Raw genomic sequence first — 22,128 nt, 5'->3', positions numbered from 1 at the left:
TGCGTTTCGCCGTTAAGATCGGCTGACTTGGTTTTCGCTGGGGGTATAGGACTTTGTTTGAATTTCGCAGCCTCAGTTTTCCCAGCGCTGAGTGACAACTTTGTATGCGATTTGTTCTTATCGTCATTCGTTGGGTGGATACCGCGAGAATCGGACGCATTTTAAGGACGGTTTGCAATCTCGTGGTTAGAGACAAGCCTAGCCTTATGCGAGCACTTGTGCATGGGTGTTTGCCGTTCACTGATTGTCGTACTGTTCAATAAGCGCCTTTGTGGGAAAGTAAAATCAATCTTTATCCTTAGCAGCTATTTTGGGGATTGTGTCCCGATCTAGTCTGCGACACGGAAGTTAGACACAAAATGTATATTTGTAAAACAGCAGCATCAGCAAAGGAAACCTTAGCCGAAACAAAGCATGGAATGTTTATGAAGAGCTACACAATATAGCGAGTAGTTAACACGTTGAACTTAAACTGGGCCGTTATAGTTATAGAAGATGTCTAGCGTTTAACACGCAGCCGCGACGCCCAGAACGGTAGCTCTTTCTGATTTCGAGGATAGGTTTCATCAACCAGCACTACACTGCCCAGCAGTTTGCGGGATACGCTAGAAATACTCTGGTCGTGGCGGGCGTCGATGAAGGCGGGATCCACATCACGTGCCTCGTTGTTGTACTTATCCGTAATGAGCCAAGGGTCGCTTTCTAGCACTTGGTTGACTAGCGACAGCCAGCGACGCAGGTGCTCGCCTTTTTGAAGCAGCATAATACCGCCCACATATTGGCCGGTGTCCCGAATATCCCGGTTCGAGGCGTTGACTCCAAAGGCCCGGAAAACGCGCTCAGTCGTGTAGGTGTGTTCCGCAAATTGCGGCATTACAAAGCTGAGGATGTCAAAACGCGACTTTGAGAGCATAGCGAGGTACTGGCGGAATCTAGCCTCGCCAGCTGGGTTGACTTCACAGCCGGCGTCCAGGTAGACCAGAAAGTCGCCGCTGCGCATTTCCTGAAACGCCATTTCGACTAGAGCGAACTTCCAGATCCAGTAGCCGCCCCCGCGCCTCTGTTTAAGGATGTCTTTGTAGCGCTCTGAGAAAGTGTTCGGCAAGTCCTCGGGACCCAGAGCTCGAACGCTGGCAAACCACCCAGTCTGGTTTGCTTCTTTCACGATTCGTATTTTCGACTTGACGAAGCGTTCGGTGCCGTAGGTTAGGAAGTGTACCTGCTAGTGTTCGAAACAATTCCAGTCGAATTTAAGTCCAATTAAAGTCATTTTCAACAAATAGCAAGTAAAATCTCAGACCAAGTCAGTAGCTATACCCAAGTCAAGTGTCATACCAAATCATTAGCCACCCAAGTCAAGTGTCAGACCAAGGCATTAGCTACCCAAATCAAGTGACCAGCAAGTCATTAGCCACCAAAGTCAAATGTCAGACCCAAGTCATTAGCTACCAAAGTCAAGTGTCATTAGCCACCCAAGTCAAGTCTCAAACCAAGTCATCATCTACCCAAGTCAAGTCTCAGACCAAGTCATTATCTACCCAAGTCAAGTCTCAGACCAAGTCATTAGCTACACAAGTCAAGTGTCATACCAAATCATTAGCCACCCAGGTCAAGTGTCAGCCAAGTGATTAGCTACCCAAGTCAAAATGACCTAAGTCAACCATTTTTACCAAATATGTTTTCATTTGAAACATTAAAATTAAAGCATGTAATATTCAAAATAAGTTTAGGTACATTATGCACGGATTTGTAATGTAGATTGATAATGAATTGCAAAGCCAAAAAGCTCGAGTGGATCGACATCATCTTTATTAAAACGTTTCAATACGAGTTTTTATCAACTTCAGTTAATTTGACTGAGAAGCAATTCAAGCACCACTTATATAAGGTGGGACGGAATTGTTGTCAGTCTGGTTTTCTATAGATCGAGCATTATTAAGCACCTCAAGGTTTTGAACAGGTACAGCGGTGTTGATAAGGTGTTAACGTTTAATTCGGGGCTGTAGTTTTTAATAGATAACGACTCGAGAAGCCGCAATCTTAATTAAGATGATGTCGATCTATTTCACCTTTTTGGCTTTTTTTGAAGTATTGTTATGTTTTGATCCAGAAGTATATAAAATATGAAATCTTTTTTAATTAAACAATCTTCCAATAAAAAAATCTATAAAGATAAGGTTGCTTTAAGTCGGATGAATTTAATAGCATATGTATGTATCATCTATGGAGGGTTTGAATGCAAATGTATATCGTCTTTAACCTACAGTTGGATAAACCCTAATTAGAAAAAACAGCCCACATTTTATCTATTAGAATAGCCTACATACTAGAAGCTTAAGAATAAAATCAATTCATGGACAGAATGTACAATGTTCGGTTAAATATCGCTGGAAATGTATATTTTTAACGTATAAAAAAGTCATTACAAGACCGGTACCTGCTGTTGGTGACCTTGAGTGGCCTTGATCGCCCATTCGGCACTTATGTCCCACTGGTTCGCGAACACAAGCCACAACATCAAGGTTGAGGATATTAACCAGAGAAAATGCAGGAAACGTGCTGTTTGCGATGACATTTCCTTCCACTGGCCAACGATTCTCGACACAAACAATAGCTAAATAGCACTATAACACAGTGGTCGGCAAACTCTTTTGGACGCGGCCCAAAGTATTCTTTTCAGCACTATTGACCACCCACAATACGTAAAACAGGGGCGGCTTCAGGATATTTGTTTTGAGTTGGAGGCAAAAAAATAGGTTTATTTGAATAAAATTGGCGAAACTTTAATTAAAGAATACGTGGCGTATATGGCAAGTAGAAGGATTCGAATATTGCTCGAAATAACGGCATTTATATTATTTCTTTAACAGGAATATGACTGTAAAGTTGTGAGTCGCACGTCACAAGAAACCATATTTAAGTAAAACTGACATTTAAGTAAAACTGACAAGGGTCCATAAAATTCTAACACTTGACGTCACTAGTAACGTCATAATTCAAGTAATTTAGGAAACGTGTTTACTCGAACAAACCGGTTTGGTATTATGCAACTAAACCAAGTTTATCGCGCGAAACACACAATAAAAATGCGTTTATATTATATTTGGTTTCAGTTAGCGAAACGTTTACCTTAGACGCATACCTAATGCCTAAAAGAATAACACTATATCATCTCGCAATCACGTAAAAAGTTTGCACGAAACGCAAAAATGCATATATTGCGTGAAATCTTTGTTGTTTTTTGATAAATGTTACTCACGTTCTAAAAGCCATATTATAATGTCGAATTGAAAATGACATTAAACTAGATATATTTTGGTAGAAGTTGCATTTTGTAGGGAGTCTAAGGCAACAAAGCGTTAGGCTTTGGATACCAAAAAATGAAGAAATATTACACGGCGACATGATGCCGAAAACACTGTCATGCCATAATGTAAAACATATCAAAAAACGAAGAATATACGCGCAAAGCGCAAACAAATTTGCGTTTATACCAGGGATTCTTAAACTTTTTTTTTTCCGCGGACCCCTAAATTGTTTTTTTGCTTCGCGTGGACCACGGTAAGCAAAAAATTAAAAAAATGACATCATAGATTGACGTCGTAATACAAATAGACTGTAAAAATCTGCAGTTTTCAGTCCACAAAATGTAAAAAGGAATAGAAATAGAGACATTCAGTGCAAAAACGTTTTAGTTTTAATTAAACTTTTTCCTTAGAAAAATTGATTACTTCCTAAATATACACCAATATTTCAATTTGGCCTTCACGGACCCCCTAAAACTAGTTCACGGACCTCTAAGGGGTCCATGGACCCCAGTTTAAGAACCCCTGGTTTATACTGTAGTTAAAGTTCGCCAAAAATGTAGTTTGACAGGCACTCTCAGGGTCACATTTGACACGCGGGGCTGAACCACGCTGAGACAATATAAAAATTCCAACTTTGTAAATACAGATGCAATGAATGTACAAATTGTACGTCTACGGCTATTACGTGGCTAAAGAATGTACGCCTACGGATATTACGCGGTTAAAGAATGTACGCCTACGGCTATTATTTGTTTTTTGAAAACGTTTCCGTTTGTCTGCGACGCACTGGGCAGCCTTTCACGGCACAACGGTTAAGAAGCGATGATCTAGTATAAAAGACAGCATCACAACGTAAACAAACCGGACGTAAAAAGATCATTCGCAAACAATTTTTCGCACTTACGTAGTTAAAAAAGTCAAAAAGTATTTCAAATGGACTTATGTCTAATTTGTCAAAGAGGCGGCGTGCCGGATGAATTACATTGGCGGCCAAATCCGGCCGTAGGTTTCCGACGCCTGGTATAGAAAAATAAATTCTTATGAACAAACGAATCTGCCTTAATTCGAATATTTAAGACTGAATGGTTCTGGTTTCATACCAAGTGATTAAGATCAAACTAAGTACAAAAACATATAAACCAATAATAAATAATTTGTGTATTTACGTTAGTGGTTCGTAATTTGCTGTTAGTAAACAGATGGATAATTTGGCAGTTATATGAGCACAATTTTGGACAATGTTATTAGGTGCTATCTTTAAACGTTGAATACCCAAAAGCAGTACTTATTTTTACAGCAAGTCAATTCCAAGTCAAGTCTTTGGCGTAAAATAAATGGTAAACGATTGAAATCCGTTATTTTTTAGTTTCATTTTTTTAATTTCAAAATTGCATTTTTCGTCAGCGAAAAAGTTTGCCTAACACATTCTCCATAAAAATGATTAAATTTCTCTTTAAGCGACAGAGTTTCTGTAACTAGCGATCATATATTGGCTTATTCAAGCTTTTACGCACAATGCAAGTTTATCAAGAAAATAAAATTTGCTAGCAAAATCTCTTCGGTCACCTAACAAGCATCCTAATTACAGTAATTGCCTTACACAAAAATACTAGATTTGTACTTTTATGCAATAAAACCTCTTTGTATAATAATCTGTCAACAGGCTAAAGCTGTCGCCACTTACATATTGTGATAAAACCCGTTTGAAACGTTCTGGCCAAATATTCCAGCCGCCGGGATCAAAAAAGGTAACGCTTTCTCTTCCGGTGTTTAACAATGCAACATGTTAAATGTTTTCGAAACAAATTAAGGACATTGTTTTCGAAATAATTCCAACATTAGGTATGAGTATGGTGGTTATAATTGATAAATTGTGACATTTCATTATAAAATGAATATAAAATATTGTGACCTATAAAAGGCATAGACCTATAAAATGAAGTAAAAAGTTTCTGTTAGGCATAATGTTACGTGTTTATTTAACACTACAGCATTATCACCAATTGTTAATTATGCCGACTGTAGATTCTGACATTCATTATTAATTTACGCCTTTACTTTTAAAAATAGGCTTTAGGAAGGCCATCTAAGTTTTCGTATCTCGAGTGAAAATATAAACTAATTTTGTGATGTAACGTCTTAGTGCGTCAGTTCTGGTAATTAAGATCCGTAAAACGATCACGTCTTTTACTGGTGCGCTGCTGCTGCCATCTTCGCATGTAATTTGGCTGCCATTTAGTTGCGGATGCTTTAAGTTTTCACTTGCAAACTTTAAGTGGCGGTTATTCAAAGGTTTTGTCCGTAACATTTGTGGTCGTTATTTTATAATTTATCCGTAGGCAGTCGAAGCACTTTAGGCGCCCGTTTTTTTTATTATACCTTTCAAGTGACCACTGCTGTTTGTCTTTTAAGTTACCGCTGGTTGGCGTACTGTAAGGGATCCAAGTTTACCCTCGTGGCCCGCCTAAAAAAACGATTAAGATGATAGATGATATATTATTCGATTGTGTGTACTTTCGTCTAAGTGTAACAATTGTTTGTGCTGTGTTAATTTTAACTCTTGCATCTAATAAATTTGTATAAGGGTTAAATGTTGTGGTTTGTAAGATAACCAAATTGTTGTTTGAAGCAGGCTGGCATAATCTTGCCGACAAACTAGGACCAACCAGAGTGCAAACATGCAGCTCTAAACCGGATTGAAATACGCAAAAAAAAGATCTTAGCTTAAATTGAGAGAAATTAATTTGGAAGAAATTATTGCTGGAAATAACAATATTTCTAATCCAATTTAGCAGAAATGGCTTGCCGAAGTTATAAGTCACACAGTGCCAGATTGCATTCGAGAACCTTCCTGTCAAAGATCTTTGGCGTGAAATGCTAGTGACTAGCACTATAGCAGCTAGTCCAAAACTACTCCATTGACGTCATTTGGCGTGAAATATCGCCGACCTAGTGAATTAACATTAAAAACCAAGTCATGTCTAGCGTATATATCGCGAATTATGGCTTAAATTCGACAAAAACAAGTTACATGTGCGAATCTGGGGGGGGGGGGGTTAAAGAACCTCTGTTCTAGTGCAGTTGAACCAGCTATTAAGAATCAACGCAATAAAGACAAAAACGTAGTCTAGAACAAAACTTAAAATTTAATCTAATGGTATGTAGGCTTGCCATTTTTCAGAAAGGTAAAGCATATTAAAAACTACAAATAAACTTAATGTAGACCTAATACAAAATAATTTAATGCAACTAATTCACTTAGCGGGGTTGCATTTGTTTTATATTTTGTCAGGAGGTATTTTTCAGGGCGTTTTAGAAGGGTGGTTTGTCTAAGTAATTTAAATTGTAACCGAAAGTAATGTTCGGTATTATGAATAAAATGGGTTGGGTAAATACTTTCTACAATTAAAGTAGGATGCGGCCCTAGTAAAAGCAGCAACAATATTGGGCCGTACATGTTGGCAAAGGCGCTGTGACCATACCTAATTCGTATTCCCCGGACCAAATCATTCTCAAGTATAATCTTTTACAAAATAAAATATTCCATCAAGCTGGCCTCTTAATAACTATTACATATGATGTTGTATTCTGCGTCTTTGCTTGAGCCGCTTGATAGCCTATTCCCGATGATTTAAAATGGTAATTTACCATGTTATAAAAAAGTAATATTACGGATAGTGTAATAGTGTCCCGGCTTGATGCTAAATAGTGTGTAAAGTGGTAAACATTTTAATTTCTCTAATCGTTAATTGTTATACAGCATATATTTTGGTCGTCCCCTTGACCATATTTTTCGCTTATTGTGCCTGAAACTAAATGCTTCCCACAAATGAAGTCACATTCTTTAGCCTGTGTGGAACCAGCTTTTAATCGGATGGCGTGTTATAAATTATCGCATTTATTTGCGTGACTGCAAAACATTCAATTGTTTTTTAAACTAAAATTTTACATTTAAATACCCAACGATTAAGCACGTTAAATATCTTTTACCTAACGAAAACCAGTGACATATATCGATAGGGAACCACTCACAAACGTAAAACCTTTACGCAGATACGTAATCCCTGTACCATATTGCGTCCAACGTAAATAAAATCTTGTTTAGGACTGAAAATTGGTTACTTTTAAAACGCCGCAATAAACGCGAAATTTTGCGAACTCTACCTAATTTTGCGCGGTAACAGACATAAAGAAGTTTTTAAACATATTAAGTTGGAAACATTAAAACTTATTTTTATTGAGGCATTTAGTAAGATATTACTTTAATTTGATTTGTAATGCTGAAAACCCGCAACATTTATCGATCCAGAATTACTTACAAACGATAAACTTTAAGTTGTAACACCAATTGTTTAGACTTGCATATTTGCGTAATATTCAAGCAAATAATACCGGCACCAAACTGCGTCAGGAAAAAAATCCTTGAAAATAAAAATTGCTTAACCGTGACCGGTTTGCGACGGCGCAAGATGCGCGACTTTCTCTCATGGAAAGAGACAATTTTTTTTCTGTCTGGGAGTACACGAGCTTCTTTCTATTTTACCAACTTGCCTAGCATCTCGCTTAGGAGGAAACAGTATGAGCATCGTTGCTCAATGCTCTGTCTGTTTCCTTAAAATTTCGTGTCAGCTATCGAGCGGCGAACATGTGAGATTGTGTGGCCGACCGGCCGAACTTTCAAATTTATATATATAGATTTTCGTTCCATAATTTAAGGCCCCTAAGAAGAACACTAAAAAATCTCTCTTAACATTCGAAAAATAATCCGTCTTAATAAAATTATTTTTGTCCCCTCTAAAAAAATTAGACCTTTTTCAAAAAGATATCTCCCAGCATCCGCCGGAAAATATCCATTTAAATGTTTTTACACACAACACACAAAAAAGAAATTAACCCCAGCAACCTCACCCCCAGAAAAATATTTCTTAACACCCGCTGGAAAAATAATTAATATATGTTACAAAAATTTGCTTGACAGCCTTACCAACAAAAAATGAAAATTGCAAAGTATTACTTAGTGTTGAGAAAGAATTGCTAAAATGGGTAACTCAAGAGTTTTTACATTTTTTAATTTTATTTGTAAATCTCAAATTGAAAATTTCGGGACAAATTGGTTAACTGGGCGGGACACCGGGAAAAGGCCTTTAAATCGGGACTGTCCCGGCTAAACCAATCCAAAAGTTTGGCAAATTATAAAACGAAAAAGTTATAAAACTACACAACATCATTTTATAAGATAAACTGAGTTCAAGCCACGAAATGGAACAATTCTGCGACGACCTTGGGAAATTAAAACGACGCACCAGGGCGTTGCGACGCACAGTTTAAGAACCACTGGTTTATACCATGCTCATTGTTCGCACTTAAAAAACGGATTTTGTTAGTTGCGCCTCAAATAGTTTTTTAGAGGGTATATAATCTGGTACTTATAAAGTTAAAATTTAAAACTTAACATATTTGGCTTTTATCTTTGAAATTTATGTTTATTATGTTAATTGGGTTTATAAGTTCAAAATTGTGAGCGGGTCCTATTTTTTCGCAATAAAATAGTGTGACGTTAAGTTATTTGAAGCTCTTTACGCCTCCCTAGCGACAGTAATATCTACTTTTATTTGCTTTACGGGGGACCGTCAAAGATTTCATGGTCGGCAAGGTTTTTCAAATATGACGTAATAAATTAACGTCATAAAACAAAAAGACCTATAAAACCTGCTCTGATTGGTCCGACAGAAGTGAAACTAAAACGGAGTGCAAGTACATCCGAAAAGGCACTGAAAACAAGAAGAATCAATTAGACCTTTATTAACTCGTTCCCCAAAGGGGGGTCCGTGGAGCCCAGTTTTTTAAAAACCCATGGATTACAGGAAGTAACACTGTAATGACGCGCAAGGGCAATAAATATAAAATGTGAATTTAAAATAAAAGTTGAGGGATTTAATTCTAACAACCAATAAAGTCTTTAAAAAATAGCACAATTTGAAAAATATTTAGCGCCAAACGCATTTATAAAGTGCATTTTTAACTTCTGTTTTTATCATATTACAACCTGGCAAGTCAACCAAGCTTTAACACAAAATATGAATTTAAATTTACCATGAAGTTGGTATTGTTGACACAAAAGCGTCAGAAGAATAAAACCGCTTTCATGTTTTTCCTTCAGAGTTTGAACAAACTTATTTGGGCAACGTTTTGTAATAGTCCTGTAAAAAAGAGAATCAAACAAAAAGTTTTTTTAGTGGCTGAAAAGTAAAGAATACAGGGCGCTCGCTCCTCCACGATTATAGTATACTAGATGATATATTCTCCTACCAAAACAAATATATTTGATCCTACTTTTGATTAGGGTATGGGGTTTCGTATCAGTTGTTAGATTTTTACATTGGATTTTCAAAAAGTCAATTTTTTTACTAGGCTATATTTGTGGAAACTGAGGTAGGTCCACGTAGGCTTTAAAAACTTATTGCGCAAACTTGTAGATGTCAGGCCATGACCCAAATAAACGTTGCCAACTTTTTCTATGCAGCCTGAATCCAAAAAGTTTTAAAAAAAGTTCGCGCGAGCTTACCTCTATTTTTGCTATGTTTTTTTCAGTTTTAATGAACTGAACGATGTCATGCATAGTATGGCACGAACTGATAAACATCAAGAGAGTTTTTTTAATTTTACTATGAACACTTTGTTTAATTAAAGTATAAAAAAGGTAACTTTATATCAACAAAACAGTATGTGCTTCAACTGGAGGTAACTAAACTTCCCAACAGTAAAGCTTTTGGACAAATAATCTTAAAAAAACTTTAACTGAAAAAATGATTGTTATCTGTTTTGCCTGTCAGATCACAGTAATGACTTCGCTTTGTATCAGATCCTGTTACTTATATTCTAAAAATTTCGAATATCAGTACCGAAATAAAATGTCAAGTATCATGCATCTCTAGCCCCTACCCCCACCATAGGAAGCACTATGGTGATTTGGGCATTTCCGCGAGTTGAAGAATGTACAGGGCACAAGGCTTTCCAAACCTTGATTCTCTTTGTTTATTTAAGCAAGCGAACGTCCAATCATATATATTCAAACAGTGGTTTAAAATATTGGGCATACGAAACATCAAAATATACCAGCCAGGCAACACTGCTATATATTGCCTTTTTTGCACCACGAATTTTTTAACGCTTACAGATAAATTGGTGGCGGAGGAAATCAAATCCTTTTTTGCACTGCGGACCGGTTTAAAACTGAAACTATGTCGCGGACCAGCCTACAAAACAACAAATATTCAGTAAAAAACATTTATTAGAACTTTTTTCAATGCGAAATTTAAGCTTGTGTTGCCGCAAAAAGATGCTCCCATCTAGGAATTATTGAACCTAATGAAACCCGCCGTTGGCATTAGGCCCGCCAAGCAATTGAACCCAGCCTGCGGCCTAAATAAAACTTTTGGCATTTACGTTTTATCTTAAATTATACTTGTACCATGAAATTACACTTGTATAGCCTACCATTATTACCTATTCCTACACCAGCTTGGTAAAATAAAGATATATAAAGCATTCTTTTAAAGTCCCAGTTTGTATTATATATAATAATGTATTTCAAATCTCTTTTGCTATAATGTATTTTCAGTTCCCCTTACCATGCAGCCCCTACACGACACTTTCTAAAGTTATTAATGCAAAAACTTTCATACGTACATGCCAGATTGAACTTTCATACGTACATGCCAGAAAATATATGCATTTTTGGATTTTGCGTGCCATGTAACTCATATGATCAGAGCACACTAATTGTTTTGATCCTCAACGAGAACTTGGTACTAATTGTGTTTTTTTATCATATCGATCAACCGTGATGTATATTTAAACAAAAGTTAATTGTGTTTTTAATGTAAAAGCACAATTAATTGTTTTGGACATTTTTAGGTTAGCTCGTACAGTTAAATCAAAAAAACATTTTTTTGTTTAAATCAAAATTTTTTTTTGACAAACCTGCTACGAACCGGTAATATACATCTCGCGGACCGGTACCGGTCCGCGGACCGGCGGTTGCCGACCACTGCATTATAAAAACTGTAGACATCGTGAATTTTCAAATTTTCAGACATGGCGTAGAGTGGTATGTAGTTGCGATTAATAGGTTTATGACTCTGCGCCCCTAGGAGCCTTTGATTGGGGGACAAAATACCTAAAACAGTGTGATGTCGAAACGCATTGAGCACAAATAAAAATGTACATTGCTCGATATATTAGCGTTTATCTATCGGGAGAAACACACAACATGCAACATGGCATTAACTAAATTGGGTTGACAAAATGTGAAACGATATATTTCAGAGTTCAGATTACCGTCGGTATCTCGTTCATATTTTAAAGGCGGAAAAACGCAACGGTTTCTCTTCCGGTGTTTAACAATGCAACACGTTAAATTATACACGAGCGTCGGGTTTGACCAATATAGGAAGCACCACATGAACACTTTAATTTATATTCGTGTATAAATTAACGTGTTCATGTGGTGCTTCCAACACGTTAAATGTTTTCGAAAAAAATGAGGAAATTGTTTACGAAATAATTTCAACGTTATGTATGAGTATGGTGGTTATAAATGATAAATTGTGACTTATAAATGGAATCTAAAAAAGTGTTACCTGTGAAATGCATAGATATATAAAATGAAGTAAAAGGTTTCTGTTAGAAATACGTTGATTGGAACAACGCATTGTTGTATGAAGCAGGCTGGCAGAATCTTGCTCACTTTGTGTCAACCCAATTGCACATTCGCTGTTCCCCTGTATCCAGTTGTAACACAGCTCGCTGGAAGCGTAAAATTATTGACACATGTTCTAACACAGACGCTCAAAGCCACGAATTATCCTAATACGAGCGCTACGAGCGTCTAAAACAAATCGAACCGGGTGAGTAATTTACACTAGAGAAGGTGCCTATCGCTAAACACGCAGTCGCGATACCCAGAACGGCACGTTTTTCCTGATAGGGTTTGTTTCGTCGTGCAGCACTACACTGCCCAGCAGTTTGCGGGACACGCTGGAAATACTCTGGTCGTGGCGGGCGTCGATGAAGGCGGGATCCACATCACGTGCCTCGTCGTTGTATTTGTCTGTGATGAGCCAAGGGTCGCTTTCTAGCACTTGATTGACCAGCGACAGCCAGCGACGCAGGTGCTCGCCTTTTTGAAGGAGCAAGACAGTTGCCACATATTGGCCGCTGTCTCGAATATCCCGGTTCGATTTGTCGACTCCAAAAGCCTGAAAAACGCGCTCAGTCGTGTAGGTGTGTTCCGCAAATTGCGGCATTACTAAGCTGAGGATGTCAAAACGCGACTTTGAGAGCATAGCGAGGTACTGGCGGAATCTAGCCTCGCCAGCTGGGTTGACTTCACAGCCGGCGTCCAGGTAAACTAGAAAGTCGCCACTCCGCATTTTCTTAAGCGTCATTTCGATTAGAGCGAACTTCCAGATCCAGTAGCCGCCTCCGCGCTTTTGTTTAAGGATGTCTTTGTAGCGCTCTGAGAAAGCGTTCGGCAAGTCCTCGGGGCCCAGAGCTCGAACGCTGGCAAACCACCCGGTCTGGTTTGCTTCCTTTACGATTCGTATCTTCGACTTGACATAGCGTTCGGTGCCGTAGGTTCGAAAGTGTACCTGTCAGTATGGTAATCAAGTCATTCGCGTATGGTAATCAAGTCATTCGCAAAGTAATTAACCTCAGTAAAGTCATTTGCAATGTAGCTTAAGTCCCAGTCAAGTTATTGGCAAAATAACTTAATTAGCAAGTTCACATAGTTTACATCTAACAGGTTTAAAACAACCATACTTAACTCAAACTAATTTGAATTAAGCACTTATAACTGATAAAAGTCATTACAAAACTGGTACCTGTGTTTGATGACGTTTAGGTGCTAACATCTTCTTGGCCCACTGGTTTGCAAACAAAATCCACATTAGAAAGATTAAGAAGACAAAAGCTAAGAGAATCAGCGAACGTGCTGACTTCTGTGCCATTTCGTTTCACTATAGCCAACGATTTTTGACACATAGGCATATAGTTAACACTATGTTAAAATATCGTTCGGTTGAATATGCTTTAAAGGTTTTGTATTTTTGGGGACCCACAGTAGTAACACCTATAAAGCAACAATACCTAAAGCGGAACTGTCTATAATATCATATAATAACCAACGACATAATAAAACCAAATAAGCTTTTACATCTCCAACAGAATAAGACCTAAACCCGTCGGAATGAAAACTAAACCTATCGGAATGAAAGCTAAACCCATCGGAATAAAACCTAAACCCATCGAAGGAAAAGCTAAACCCATCGGAAAACGATCTAAATGGTCTAAATAACAATACTTTTAAAGTATAGGTATAGGACGATTGGCGTCGCCGGTCTGTCATTTGCCGTTCGCACAATGGACTATTCGCCCTTGTTTTAGGTTGGAATTCGGACTAGGTTTGTATCTATCAGTGGGGGTTTTGTTAAACATAAGTTAAGATCTATTTGGCCTTTTATTATTATTCCGATTTGACCCTTCTTCCTTACTAATGTTAAGTCTGTTCACAAAAGCATGTATAGAACTGTTTTATATCTGTTTTTTATAAACAGTCCTAACATAATCTGATACGAAAACAAGAATCTTTCTTTTACATTTATTGTCTGTGGGACATTCCTTTCTTCCTAAAGTGTTAAATCTTTTGTGCTAACTGCGTTTTATTCTGACGATTATATTATTCTAATATCAGTCTTATCGCTGCAGTCCGTTTGTTGAATTTACAACCAAAAATAACGGTTATTGTCTTACAAAAAGTAATTTAACAACTTTCACACATCAATATACAACAATTTTTCTCCTGCAAAAGCAGTAATTGTTTGCTTAAGATTAAACTGGAATAAAAACAGTGGAACTATCTTAAAACATTTTATATCCAAAAGCTGTATCCAATTTCCAAGTGTTAAAAATTGTGAATTCTTTCTAATCAAATGACCTGGCTTGGACAAGTCAGTTTTTATATTAAACGTTCAAAGTTGTTTTTCGAAGTAATTCGGTCAAAATTTGCGCTTATTATGCACAAGCCTTCCTACATAGAGCGGTGCTAGCTGATCCGCGTCGGAGACCTTTTATAAAGAATTGTTTGCAGAAAAAAAAAACAAGTAGTTTGTATTGTTAGTTAGAAAACAAGCCTACGGGTGACGTAAACTTAAATTAAGGTTGCCCTGAGACGCTGTATTAGTTAAATACAGCTTACCACAAGAGTAGGCCTACCCTCATACAATAATCGCTTTAAGGACGGCTGTTAAATTTCTAACCACTAAATAGCTTAGGTCTTTTTCGTAGGTTCGTTAAGAAAGCAGTGCGGCTAACGTAGCGATTGTTTTGGATACAGGTACATATCTTAAAAGTGATGTATTAAGTCCCGTGTTTAACATATCGGTTTTACAAGGATTCCAGCCTGATCTACAAACTTTCATCTTGCAAATTTAGCTTTTACAAACTTCTACTACATAAACAAATTAATACGAATTATCACACTGCTGGAAAGATGATAGCCTGCAACTGCAACCCAGTTTACTGCGTCTACATTTTAGGAATGACCTTTTCTATAAAGCAAAAATATTTATTTTAAAAAATACTGTTGAAATCCCATCCAGCCTAACAGATAACTACGCGTAAGTTGGCTATATTGGGTAGATTTTCGCTTACAACAAATCGTGAAGTAACACCAAGGTAAGAATTGACACCTTGCTTAACCCCCGTAGTAAACGTCTAACCAAGCTTCGTCGCAGGCTTTAAGGTGAAGCGAGACGAAATAAGTCTAGGAGAAACCAACCAAGCGGAAAGCTTACCAGTAAGCAAGAAAACAAAACAATTAATTTTGTAACCAAGACGTAGTTCAAGTACCAAAGCCCATACAGAAGTATGTAGCATTTTGAACGTTTTGAAAAACTCTTAAGATAATGGCTGGAGATTGTAGTTAGACGTAAAATGAATATAAAAGCCCATTTAAAAGTAGGTGTTATTTTGAACTTATCGAAGAACCCTTTATTCATTTTTAACATCTGTTGAACGTCCAAAATGATACCTACTTGTGTATTGGCTTCAATATTTTACTACATCTTACTACAACCTCCAGCCATAAGGCTCCAAAGTATATGGAACTCATTATGGTATCCCCGTACATGTTTAGAGGAATAATGATGCCCTTTTTGCCTTGTTTCTATTTTGTTTCCACATAGAACACAGTGAGCCAACAGCTTTCCGACCAGCGTGCCACGGAGTGTTGTCAGGTGCGCGGCTGGCAAAAGGAAAAACATTTTGATAAACAAAGCATAATAGACATTTACAATGAAAAATACATACGCATATGTCATATGTGTTAAACAACTTAGATCTCTTCCTTCTAAAGCTGATTTTCTCTGAGCCTGTGTAATTTAGCTAGTATAAAGCGATGGTTCTGGTACGGTACTTTTTTAGCCTGCCTTGCTTGTATCATTGGTCGACAGATTCGGTGAGTCTGCTATGGCTTTTGTTGTACTGCATTTAAGTATGCAACTATGAAGCCTGTATAATCAAAACTTGCATGTAGTTCAAGAGAAATGGCGGTATAACTTAAAACATTTCGGGTTTGCTTCGCTCGCCAGGTGCCCACGTTTTCAGAGGTCTACATAAGCAACGTTGCTATAGCGTTAAACAAAATTCCAGCAAGTCCCAACCAAGTCATTTGAAGAATAACTTAGGTAATAATAACTTAAAGTCAGGTATTTTGCAAAAACTAACTCTTATCTTATCAGTCCAAGTCGATTCTTTTGCAAAAAATAACAAGCCAAATCCCAGTCGAAGACACAACTTGAAGTAACATTGTTTAAACTTTCAACTTTTGGATAACCCTATAGATTAAAAAATATGACGTTTTTGAAACCAACAATGAACCAATTAAACTTGGCAATCTCACCGGATGGATTGACGTCCTAGGTTCGTATCGGAACTTTCAAAATGGCCGACAACATCTTGTCGTGCATGCGCCTCCCCGACACCACCAAGTGGTGATTTTGATAAATAACGCTAATCAACATGGAAGCAACAAAGCCAGTGTGAGATCTAAACAAGAATCGTTTTTATGCTCTTTTAGATTATTTTTGCAAAAGAAACCTCAACTAGCTTAATATGTGATATGTTTAAAGTACTGTTAATGTTTTTTACTAATAAGCCCAACTGTAAGCAAGCATACAAACATTTTTGCTTACATATCGTTATACGAATGTAGTAGTCATCGTCAAAATATAGTTCCACCTGGGCAGTTGTAAAGAAATGAGTGACGTTTTCGCTAATTTTCTTTAATGCAGTCGATGGTTGAATGCCGGCATAAAATATTCCTGCATTATCTGCCCTGCTAAAAAAATGGTTTTGAACATAAATTTACTGGAATTTTAGCTAAGGTTTCAGGATACAACCTACCTTTTTAGGGTTACTTTTGGTCATGCTGTGGGTAAGTTTTAGGGAAAAGGGAACTGGTTTTGGGCTGCTACCGGGTTTAATTTAACAAAATTTTTAATTTATTGTTTTTAATTTTAGAAGGTTAAATGCAAATTAGTATTTTTTGTGGTGTAGAATTGTTTTTTTAGGTTTAGGGAAAGTTAACAATATTTTTTGAAAATTTACCTTTTTTTGAGATCTACCCAAAATACATTAGGTTCAGAGAAACTAAAAGTATATTAATCTTTCGTTTCAATATGTACATTGGTCGATTAGGTTTACGGTCAAAGTTAATGCTGGCAACTTATATTTGCTTGCATTTCCGTTTATCAAAATGTCCGTCGAAGGCTTTTTATGTTGAACAAACAAAATATATGGCATATACTCCTGTTTCCTATAATTTAGTTATCTGGTCACTAGTAGGAGTGAATCGTAGAAATGACAACAAAAATACTGTTCCAGCAATTTATGCAAGGTTCAATTTTGGATATTTACCTCTTACACATGTATCTTAACCATACAGATATCCACCAGCCAAATCAAGTACAGTGCCTGGTTGACGATTATGATGAGCATAAGTATGGCGAAACCCAGTTTATTGCTTGCCAAGTATTCAATGTAGCACTTAAATCCCATACGCCCTTTGGCCTTCACTTCTTGAACAAATTCTGCTGTGTAATCGGTCTGCAGGTAAAATTTAACTAGTTTTTTAATGACGATTTAATATAATACTTCTAATATGATATAAATACTTCTAATAAAAGGATTTACTTCTAAAATACTTCTAATAAAAAGGATTTGATATAATACTTCTAATAAAAGGTAAGAATATCCTAGCAGCATTGTAAGTTTTTTATATAAACAACCTAAACGGTATAAATTGTTGTTTGATACCTTTTCGTCACTGAGTCGTTCCGGAACATCGGGCAAGTCTTGTTCTTTTTTGAAAGACGTTTTTTCACATTGCACAAAATAACATATGTAACGAAGAACAAGTATCTGGCGTTTCCTAGGTTAAATTTAGAGCTGTTTTCATTTGTATAGGGTAGTGGTTCGTATATTTAGATTGTATAACGAACAATTGTTTGCTGTCTACTTAGGTCGATTTGCAATCACATACACAACTATACTTAAATAATTGCGTTAGATTCCATCAAATCATGCCGAGCAGCGGTAGGCAGTCGCTTTAAACATATTCTATCAGATCAGTGGTTGTCAACCGCCGGTCCGCGCCAACTTTTCTGCCGGTCCGCCAAATATATTACAATTTTATATCTCAATTGCAAGATGTTAAAAGCTTGTTTCACCAAATAAGAACTTCGCTAGTTCCGTAATTTGCAGCATTGTCACGTAACATAAAGTTAATTGTCTACTTTGGACTTACCGTAAGTTACAATGCGCAATTGCTGGTATTGAAGATTTTAAGACTTCTGTATAATGTATAGATAAATGGATTTTGGAGTAAATTTATTTTACAAAAGCCTAACCTGGTTGAAAATCACTATTTTGTCTGCGTATTTCAGAAACTGCAGTTGATGTGTGACAAGAACGCGAATCTGCAACAAAGGCGTACTATAATTGAAGTAAAATATCGGTAATGAAAAAACTGTAGGCTATCTGAATAGTGCAACAAACTATCATGAAAAGTTATAGCACAGTTCTAAATGATGATATGTACCATGCAGAGCACATGCATAAATAATTAATATTGTGTATTTCCTCTGACAAGACAGCAATCATACAGTCACGCAATTAAGACAAATATCACGCAGTATCCACGCACTGATAGTTATCCATTTTACAATACTGCAATGCATTACACAAATTCTCTTAAAGTCTATGAAAGAAATAATCTCCCCCTTTTAGAGGTAAAAATAACCAGTACCAAACCTTGTCCTTTAAAAGTCCGCAAATGCACTCGGTGAAAACCTGATTGGCCACGGCGGCGTCCGCCGCGCTAAGGGGGTCCATCAACACGATATCGCTGTTCATCAAAAAGAAAGGTTAAATATTCCAACATCACACAACAGACTAAAGACAATGTTATATTTTTGAATTTGTTGCGACCAGACATAATATCAATGGATGGTCTCTTATGGGAATTTACATTGTGTTCCCATCGGGGAACAGCTCCTCTGACAATTACGTTTTTCATGTACATTATTACACATACGAGCGTTCAGTGTAACCTTGATAAAGCGACGTGCGTATGACGTTAATATTTTTGTTTGGAGAACAAAATAATTCACAGAGGAGTTTATGGAGTTTATACTCTTAGTGATCATTTACACATTGAACTACCAAATCTGAAAAGCTTGAGTTTAATACAAATGTTTATCGTAACTCTGAAGCATGTAAAATATTGCTGATCACCACAAATAAACCTCTGGTTGTGGTGTTGCTGGACAACAAATAATGTATTGAAAAATCAAGTAATTTAGTTTTACTGAAATGGTATACCCACCTTTGTAAGAGCACATGCTTTGATGACTTGATGCATCCTATTTGCGTCATATTCCTCCCCGAATAGAATGTTCTCCCTCACAGACCCCGAGAAGACCCAGGGAAGCTGTCCCGTGTAACCATCCGACCCTCACTTTCCATTTGCCCTGACTGGTTGGCAGTTCTCCTAGTATGGCTCTCAGAAGGGACGACTAAAAGGAAACTCAGCTTTATCTTTATTTTCAAGAAATAATTTGTAAGTATTTAGTTCCTAGTAAAACCTACTGCATTAGCACAGTTTGTCTTCCTACTAGCAACAGTTAAAATCCTATCTCTAAACCAACACTATTCGAATGCAAAGTATGCATATTTCGTCTCAAATTGGATGCATGACCCAAAAACTACGCTTGTGTTTAAGTTTGGTAATGAAACCTAATTGATTGATACGTGTATTAACCAAGAAGATAATTTAGTGAAACCTATCTTTTATGCATGCCGGAGAAGTAATTCACCTTTCCAGAACCCACTGGACCGATGACAACGATCAATTGGCCTTGCTTAAACTCCATGTTTATTCCGTCCAGGGCAATGTCTTTCTTCATTTCTGTAGCATCCTGTAATAAAATTAATTAGAACTGACCGTCAATATGGCGTCGAAACAAGGTGGTAAAGACCATGCCCACAAAACTCAAAACTTAAAGATAACGTTTATACTGTATATAGTTAACATTTATAAAATTCTGAAAACCTTGTTACTGCCCTCGTGCCCTATTCGATATATGATTTGAGCAAGTTATTTAATCTTTAAACAAATTATTAATAAATATATGGCATCGAACATATCAGAATGTCTATCCACCTGGGAAAATAAATTAGGGACTTGGCCTTGGTGCTATTACTCAATATTCGTACTCATTTTCGACGAATGCGAGGCTAACATCGTCGTAAGAGGCCGTACAGTTTTTGAGTGTAACAATGCTGTGACGTTTTACCGAAGGCTTGTTGTTCAAATTCATTTTACCAACGTTGGCATTAATATAGCGGTTGGAAGTGGTTATTTCGTCAAGTAACAAAAACGCCTAAAATAAAGGAAACGAAAATAAAAAACTACATAAAGATATAGTATAAAAATCAAAAAAGTCTTTGGGCAGCATGCGGCCTTGCAACCAGTTTTAGGCGGCTTTTACGTTTGGATTGCTTTTTTTAGAATGCCCTGTGTCATTTTTCTTATAATTGCTTTTTTTTCTTCTTTTAAATACTTGTTGCAAACTTTTTTCGCGTTTTCGCGCGAAACTTTTTAGAACTTGTCGTAACATTTTTGAGAAACCTTTTCAGGATAAGAAACTCCGTGCATCTCAAGACTTTTGCCAACTTGTAAGAGGAGAAAGCATTCGTCGCCTTAAATTTTAAAAGATTTACGCTGCATTTTCATTGCGTATTTGCGCACGAGAGTTATTTTATGGCGTCATGTTTTTACCATTTCCTTCAAACAAAATTAAGGGATCCACCCTGCTTTGAACTTATTTATTTTTGTGGAGTCCAGTCAATAGATTTTGGTTTGACGGTGATGACATCTATTAAAGACCTCCTGCAGTGTAAATGATCGCTGGATATCGTCAACGCAATATTGTAACTGTGCAACATTTACATTAAATCAGGCATGTATGCAAGTGAGTAAGAAGCAGAGTAATATTCAGGGCAGTTAACCAAGTAAGCCACTTTTGCTGTAGGTGGTTGCTAAACAAATATAAAGGTCTCCATAATAAGGACTGTATAAATTTTACACTTAAAGTTACATACATTTTTTGTTGTTTTGCTAACTTTCTATTTGTTCTGGCCCTCATCCTCTTTAATGCGTGTACAATAAATGCTTTCTGCAGTTTAAGTGTAGTCGTTGGTTAAGGTTCGATGCGCTCAAGTACTGAACAGGGTTGCATTACATTGTGCTTAGCAATGCGGAACCGACACCTTCGCACTTCACATATGGTTGAGGAAGACTTGTTCTGTTGCTTGAAATTAACTTCCCAATGAAATTTGATCCAGTTTGATGCAGTAAAGGGGGTGGTACAATGAAAGTTGCCTTACAACCAATCATAATACAACTAATAAAGTACAGCATTTTGAGTTACATGTCAAAGATAAGCTTGACTCTATGAGACACCGGCTTCATTTTGAGAAAATGGTTTATCAAGTAAGAAGATAAAAAACTAAATATACAACCAAAGAGTATAACTCTGGTGTCCGGTATATTCTTAGGACAACCCAGTATTAAGCCTGGCATGATTCTACTTGCCAGCAACACACGAACGCGCACCTCACAGTTATTAACATTTACTAGTATCTCAATTTTGCAATGTTCAAACATATATTTTTGAATCGTAAAAAGATTGAACGTAAACATAATAGGGTTGTCTCCCAAACCTAAAAACAAAACGTTCGTGCTCCAAAGTGCCTCAAGATTTCAACTGGTTTAAGGTAATTTCATTTTGGAATTTGTTTAAAGACAAGTTCTCTTCTCTATTCTCTTTTAAAAGTAAAAACACTACAAAATGTGTGTTATTTTCGCTACAAAGTGTCGCAAATAAAAGAGTGTTGACATTTTTGTAAAACAGTGGGAAAAATATTTTGAAATTTTTGTGAAACAGAAAATATATATTCAATATTTTTTTAACAGATCCATGCTAATACTATTACAAGTGTATTTCCTGTTAAAAACGTTTGTTGTGTTATAATTTCAGCCATTTATAAAACAATATGTTTTACTTGTTATACTCCAGCAGGATTTTTTAGTACCGGTAGCTTTTTTTAGTTTGTCGTCTTATTCTACCTTTTTTGTTCGCAAATTAGACTTTAGTCTATATATATAACTTCTCAAAAAAATACAAACTTGCAC

General features: G+C 36.7%; 2 protein-coding genes across 2 annotated transcripts; both read right to left on the bottom strand.

Annotated features, from left to right (window-relative positions):
• Positions 1 to 464: 464 nt before the first annotated feature.
• On the bottom strand, positions 465 to 3,624 carry LOC146167070 (uncharacterized). Its single transcript, XM_083390473.1, has 2 exons — positions 2,438 to 3,624; positions 465 to 1,222 (listed from the first exon to the last, which is right to left on the bottom strand). Exons 1-2 carry the CDS (start codon positions 2,573 to 2,575, stop codon positions 500 to 502), a joined length of 861 nt encoding a protein of 286 aa, XP_083246599.1. The 5' UTR covers positions 2,576 to 3,624; the 3' UTR covers positions 465 to 499.
• Positions 3,625 to 11,543: 7,919 nt separating this feature from the next.
• LOC146167069 (uncharacterized) lies at positions 11,544 to 13,444 on the bottom strand. The gene is made up of 2 exons (XM_083390060.1): positions 13,196 to 13,444; positions 11,544 to 12,961 (listed from the first exon to the last, which is right to left on the bottom strand). The coding sequence occupies exons 1-2, from the start codon at positions 13,319 to 13,321 to the stop codon at positions 12,251 to 12,253; spliced, it is 837 nt and encodes a 278-aa protein (XP_083246186.1). The 5' UTR covers positions 13,322 to 13,444; the 3' UTR covers positions 11,544 to 12,250.
• Between the last annotated feature and the right edge of the window lie 8,684 nt (positions 13,445 to 22,128).

Source organism: Ascidiella aspersa, chromosome 1, assembly GCF_963924565.1.
Source record: "Ascidiella aspersa chromosome 1, kaAscAspe10.2, whole genome shotgun sequence".
NCBI classification, from domain to species: Eukaryota; Metazoa; Chordata; class Ascidiacea; order Phlebobranchia; family Ascidiidae; genus Ascidiella; species Ascidiella aspersa.
This window is presented reverse-complemented; position numbering and strand designations above follow the sequence as displayed.